This window comes from Ipomoea triloba, chromosome 11 (assembly GCF_003576645.1).
Source record: "Ipomoea triloba cultivar NCNSP0323 chromosome 11, ASM357664v1".
Classification (NCBI taxonomy): Eukaryota; Viridiplantae; Streptophyta; class Magnoliopsida; order Solanales; family Convolvulaceae; genus Ipomoea; species Ipomoea triloba.
Window position 1 is genome coordinate 5,227,904 of NC_044926.1, and position 7,330 is coordinate 5,235,233.

Genomic DNA, 7,330 nt, shown 5'->3' on the forward strand with positions numbered 1-7,330 from the left:
GTCGGGGTCGGGTCAAAGCACCATGCAAATGTCATACTTATATGTGCAAATCTCATACTTATATGCTCAAATATAACACTAATTAAAAATACAATTTTTGTTACTTATAAGAGAAAAAGTAATATATTTTTCATAATAAGTAATGTTGACAAGCGTCTCTCACTTATAAGGGCAAATATAATACTTTGAGGAAAAATGTAATACTTTTAAATCGAAATGTAAAAGTATTGCATTTTCCCTTAAAAGTATTACATTTACTCTAATAAGTAACAAAAATTTTATATTTGATTAGTATTACATTTGAGCATATAAGTATGGCATTTGTGCATATAAGTGTTACATTTGCATCTTGACTCAACCCGACCCGACCAGTCTCACGGTGAGACGGTCTCACACAAGTTTTTGCCCTATAGCAAATACATAACTGAACAAATGCGATGACTAAATTGTGTTGGGTGAATTAGCACTTAAAGACTAATATGAAAATGATGACTCCATGGTGTTAGGTGAATTAACAATTAAAGACTAATATGAAAATTATGATACAATCGAGAGATCATTTTGAATATTACCTCTTTCCCGTGTACTAATACAAATATGTGCCGATTTGCCTAACCCAACCACACTTATGGTGGTTTATTGTCACACAAAAAGAAGGACAAAAATGATAATCCCTCTTTAATTTATTCCTGGCTTGAATAATGAAAAGTGGACATTTTTCTTTTGTTTGGATCATATGTTATAAAACTTCTATGACACAAAAATAATCCACAAGGTACTGCCAGTGGGGTACCTTCTTACATACTTATTGCAAGGCATCAATCCTTAAACTCATGAAAACAACACCTAATAATCTATGCTTTAAAAACACAAAAAACAAGGCATACATCGTACCGTACCATGATGTATATATAGCATGCACACAGCGCTATTAGTACTTGTTAATTACACCAATAATGATGGTTAATTAGCAAAGTGGGGTTCTAAATAAATGCTTATGTGTGTGTGTGACGCCAAGCTGGTTACCAAACAGGCAAACACCATTGTATAATAATATAAAAATTATAAGGGTCTCAAGATACCGCTCAACTGGTTAATCAATTTAGAATAAATTATAATGTTACGTTTTTTTTTTGCTAGTAGCCATGGGTCTGAATCCTAGCTACCACTTAGCCAAAAAGCCAAATAAAAAATGGAAAAAAAAAAGAAAAGAAAAGAAAAGGAGGAATGAATTTTGCCTTGTTGTGACACTATTGTACAAGCATTTGGAGGCAAAAGTTGAACATTTAAGTTTGAACGGTCATGGGACGAAATTACTCTTACCGGTTAAAAGTTTTGTTAATTGAACCTTAAATACATATAAAATCAATTTACCTAATTATACTTATTTTGAACAAAGTACTCTTAAAATTAATTAAATTATCAAAATGATCCATCTACTATAGTGATTTCACCACATTAGTCTTCGATTTCCAATTTCATCCAATAATATCCTTAACTATTAAATATGTACATACATATTTAGTCCTTTGAAGGTATTATTTCGTCCAAACTTTTATATATTTTAGTTTCTCGGAGAACTTAAAAAAGGTACAATTTTGACAATAAAAAACATTATTCCATACTGGCACACCGCACTTGGATAGCGCTACCTATAAATAATAGTTCCAATCCGTCCCCCTACTGAAATTTTTTGTTCCGTCCCTAATTATTGAATAAAATTAAAAGGCAAGAACTAAAACGGTAAAGCCACCGATGAACCATTTCAGTAATTTACGTAAAGTAAATACCATATTAAGAAATTTTTTTTTAAAAAAAGAAGTAGGTGTGATTTGCATTGCAATTAAGTAGGTGTGGAAGGAGATAGGCCACTTATAATTGATTATAGAATGAATATATATGGTGCATGCAATGTATATATTTAGAAGCTAGTTGGATCCAGTTAATAATTAGTATGTATAAGGGTGGGTGGGTTCACAACAAGTTAGATAGGAATGGAGTTGTGTGATAATAATGGTTAAGGTAGCTTAGGTAGCTAGCAGCATGCAGCTAATAAGGGATGCTAATTTAATTTATTGTGTGACCAAATGGGGAGGACAATGATGTCCATGTATCATTATCAACCCACAGCTTCTGATTTAACATTCTTTCTGCTGCAATTATCTTCTAGGATAGCCTTGCCTTCTTTCTCAAGTTTCCTTTTTGTTTTAGCTAATTAAACAAATTAAATGCCATTTCATTACTTGATTTTTTTTAAATCCTAATATTAATTATTTGACATTTGAATAAAAAAATTTTACTTTGCCATAAATATGTTGATCCAAAAAAAATACTAATTAGCTACATATGACTACTAAAAAAATTTAAGATTTTCGATCATTAAAAAGTGGTCGAAAACCTAGAATTTATGGTTAGATATTTTATGAATTTAACCTTAAGCTTGAGGTTCAAACTTACAAATGCGTATGAAATTATACTTCTTTAAATCTCACACAAGTAACAAGTAGGTTATTACATACGCATTTAATTTGTTACAGTGTTAATTTACTACAAGAAAAATTAAATTTATCAACAAAAAATTTGTATATAAATCAATAAAATCTATAGATATTCGATCAATTTAGTAAATGATTTTCATAGGTAAATCAATGAATTCCGTACGCAAATGTCAAAGTAAGATAACTTTCAGCAATGTCGACACCTACATAGCATGGGTTTCACTCAATTCACTAAGGGTGTGTTTGGATATTTCTTGAAAAATCAAATCAACGGAAATCATTTGCCGTTGACTTCATAAATATATGGCTGTTTTTTAGGAAAATGACTTCCGCCAAAATTTGACAGAAGTCATTTTCCACAGACCAAAAAATAATTTTCGACCACAATCGTTTCCGCCAACAATCACAACCTTGATTTTCGGCGGGAAACTAGAGCACTGCTCTGGTTTCTGCAGCAGAAACCGTAATTTTTGTTTTAAAAAAATAATAAATAACATTATTTCAATATATATTATAAATATTTTTATATTCTAAATAGAACAATTAAAATGTTTAATTATACAATTTTATTCATTTTCCAAAAAATGAACCAACCACGCTAAAAATAGTAATCCAAAATGCAACTAAACACACCAAAAATCATTTTCTAATTTTTAAACACACCTTAAAAGTTAAAACACGTTCCGTTATTTACCTCCTGCACCAGATTTTATCAATGAAGCGGTAAAAACCCCTTAGAGTTGGGTCTATCCTTTTGTAGAAATATGATATTCATTACTTAAAAGGAATCATACCTATCACGCAACAACAAAATACTATTTTATGTTATTATCGGATGCATATATGGTTAACATTCAGACAAATATCTCCTTGCCCTTGGTCGTCTTCTGCTGACCACAACTTTGGGCCCTCCTTCCAACCATCTCATACCCCATAATAATTTAAGTAAAGAATTTTGTGTACTATTTTTCATTTGCAGAAAATTATTTAAATTGTAATTATATGAGTCCTGAGTCCATATCATTTAACATAACATTTAATCACAACATTTGATATATGTAACATTATTCTTAAATTAAATGAGGAAAGTCACAAACTTTCTAAATGACCGAATGCGAATTTTTTTTTTCTTCTCTCAAATATTACCTACTGAACCAACGAGTTAAGTTTGTGTATGCAACCGAATGTGAATTCTATTTTATAAGAACATCAACTCATTTAGTTATGCCACTCAATTTGTATTGATTAAATAGAAGAAAAATGATATTTAAAACTAATTACATATCAAAAAGAGAAATTAAATAAGGTGATGAGTTGCTCTAAACAAACACTTCATTTGAAACAATCAAACGAAAAAAATGTCAAATAAATAACCTAACTTATATATTTTGTGCAATTAGGCTATGAACTTAATCATATATCCAACATCAAGCACTACATAGTGTATTAGTCGGGAGGAAGATTATTGAAATATTTTCAACTCAAATTGTACAAAAAGAAACCAAAAATGTCAAATTACACATACTTTAGTTGTTTAATGACTTAATTACACATGTTTAAAGTCCAGTTGTCTTATTACACAAAAATTTATAATTTTAGTTGCTTATTTGAAAAAAAAAAAAAAAAAGAAGAAGAAATTAAAGAAAAAACAAGAATAACCTTAAAAATTATGATGAAAATTAACACTTACATTGATGAATGGAATTACAAGTAACAAAAAGGGACAGCCTTGATTAATATAAGATAATAATTACCCACATTAGTAAATTCTCTTATAATCAAGAGATTAAATGTGTAAAAATGGGTTAATCCTTGCCACAAACCCAGCCGGCCGGCCAGCGAACTGAAACTCTGATGAAACACACTGCCGATCAGCCAATTCAAACTCCCTCTCTTCCATTTTCCTCACTATTTCTGCTTCAATTTCTACGCTACGAATAAGCAAATCATTAAACTTTTTTTTCTTCAAAGAAAAATTTACAAACTGATTATATACCATAACAACAATAGAGCCGAGAACACAGGAATCCGCCTCCTCCGCCTCTCGACGACGGTTACAACCCGGCCCGCGGCCCAATCGCCGCTCAACACGCGTAGAAATCAACCAACTCGTCCAGAGATTCTGGCTGGGGATCCGCATTCTCCAGCATCCACAGCAGGTGCTCGAACAGCACGACTTCGCAGCCGACGACGGTGACGGAATCGTCCGATTCGTCGCCGGAGCGGTCCACCAGCTCGCGGACGAGCGGATGCTCGACGACGTCGGAGCTCACGAGGTACCGGCGGCGAGATTTCCCGACGTAGACCGGTCGGAGATCCTTGGAATAGCTATTGTTATTACTAGACTCGTCGTCGGAAGAGGAATTGGCGGCGGCGACGACGACGGAGCTTCCGTTGGCGCGGCCGAGCTTGAAGGACTGCATTTTCTTCAGAACGGATTTGAGCTTCGTGAGCTTTCCCCCTTTAGCCATGGCGAAATTGCAGAGGAGATGAGAGAAGAGAGAGAGAGAAGTAACAGAGGGGTTTTAGGCTGGCTTGAGAAGAGAGAGGGGAGGTTGGTATATAAAGGGGAGGGGTGAGGGGTAAAATGGTAAAAGGAGGACGACAGCGGTTACATTGTGTTAGTTAAGCAAGCTGGCCCATGCAAGTCAGTAAAGCAAAACCAGCTGCGGCCTTGGGTTAAACTATTTACTGTGATATGTGATTAATCATAAATTACTCGTTGTGCTTACTAGATAATAACGTGTTTCTGACTGGATAACTATGTGTTTGATGATAAAGTGTCATTGTGCCAACTAGATAATAACGAGTTTCTGATTAAGTAATTGTGTTTTTACTGATAAAATACTCATTGTACTAACTAGATAACAACGAGATTCTGACTGTATAACAATGAGTTTTTGAGATTTATAGCATGGTTAGTTGGAGATATTGTGCCTAAACTTATTTATTCGAGCAAAATTGCAAATGTTATTTTAAGGACTAATATTCAATAATTGGGAAAACAATAATTTATCTTTTATTTATTTGTTCAAGCAAAGAGAAGAGCAACTCAAAAAGTACTTACAAAATTATTCCATAATTAAAACTTTTCGTGAAAAAAATACTTAGACTATTCTTTAAAAAGATATTATCAATGGTCCACGGTGATTGATCCTAGCAAAAACAAGCCACAACCAATGACGAAGAGAAACATTACCTAAAAATTCCATTGACCGTATGGACAGTTCAATTGGTCACATGAGTGAAGTTTGGGAGAAGAAGAGAAGCATTAGCCAACATTCCCTCCACCATCATGTATGAATTGCTTATTTCTTAATTTCAAGATTTCAAATTTTGAAATTGAATCCAAGTATGAATTCTAAGAACAAATAATTTATTTTTTACCTAAGTCTCATGAATGCAAAACGAAATTGGTAATGAATTATTAAATTTAAAATTATCATTAAAGTTAAGAATACAATATGATTAAATTATTAATCGACAATTAAATTCAAAAAATATTTAAATAATTAATATCTAAATCAAGAATTAACTCATCTTTATAAATTTTTTAGATTGACTTTAAAAGGATTGAACTCTATTTCCTGTCTACTTGATTGACTTGTTCACATTATTAATCACTTGGATATAACTCAGTTGAAAGTTGAGTTGGATTTTGATGAACCATATTAAGAAATTGTTACAATTTCACAACCAATATGAAATATTGAGATTCAATTAGATATGAAATTATTAAATTTAAAATATTTGATTATACTTATTTCACATACAATCTTTACATGTTCGATAAATATTTCTTAGTTAATGTGATAAAATAATTATTTGATTATTACTGTATGTATAACATAAATGTAACAGATTTACATGCATGTTCAATAAATATTTCTTAGTTAATTTAATTAGTAATACAAATGACACGAAATTGATTATAAATATTAAGATTTTTTACTATATTGATAGGTATTAGTATTGATAATTACAGTGTACAAACATATATACCTTCTTTTTTTTTTTTTTTAATAATTAAACACATAACATTGTAGATTATACTAGTATTCATTATACTCTGTAATAAATAGTATTGTTCAGGTAAAAACTACAAACCAATTCTAGCCATTGATTTGGATAATCAATGACGGTAAAGTAAGATAACAAAAAAAATATGTTGTGACATTTTGAGAAATATTTTAAATTTAAAGATCATCTTACAATAACTACAAGTGCAACCGTTAATATGTAATGGTGCAACGTATTGCTACATATTAACAATTGCACTTGAAGTTGTTATGCGATACGCTTTTAAAATTTCAGTTTTCAGTGCAGGTTACATATTAGCAATTGCACTTATAGTTGATGATACACATCGCACATTCGCAATTCTCAAAGAAAGTATGGTTCTCACCCGAAGCTATCTATTGGGTGTGTGTGTATAACAAACCTCTAAAACTTCAACTTACATTGTTTATATTATATGGCGGGACAGGACGACGGGTCAACTCACCCATTTTGACAACTTTATAACCAGGTTTAGTATTGATGATTGTAATATAGAGTATCAATCTATATATATATGGAATCCACATAATGTAATTTGCAATTTTCTGTCAAAAACATTAGTCTAATAGATAAGAAGTTTCATTTAAGACTTGCTTTCAGTGGCATGATAATGTTTGATTCTTGACACAAACATTAAATGTTTGTTTTGGATTAAGTTCTTTGTGCACATAAGTGTATAATTTGATGTTAAATTTCAAAACTAGACTGATTCGATTTATTTTCTTAGCGTCTTATCGGTACGATGGTGCATGAGTTTGAGTTATGAAAAAAAA

General features: G+C 31.5%; 1 protein-coding gene across 1 annotated transcript; it reads right to left on the reverse strand.

Annotated features, from left to right (window-relative positions):
* Window positions 1-4,135: 4,135 nt before the first annotated feature.
* Window positions 4,136-5,028, reverse strand: LOC115997137 (auxin-responsive protein SAUR76-like). The gene has a single exon (XM_031236642.1). It carries the CDS (start codon window positions 4,967-4,969, stop codon window positions 4,583-4,585), a length of 387 nt encoding a protein of 128 aa, XP_031092502.1. The 5' UTR covers window positions 4,970-5,028; the 3' UTR covers window positions 4,136-4,582.
* Between the last annotated feature and the right edge of the window lie 2,302 nt (window positions 5,029-7,330).

Coding starts and splice junctions, on each gene's coding strand:
- LOC115997137 (XM_031236642.1), bottom strand. CDS start 4,969: ATGGCTAAAGGGGGAAAGCTCACGAAGCTCAAATCCGTTCTGAAGAAA.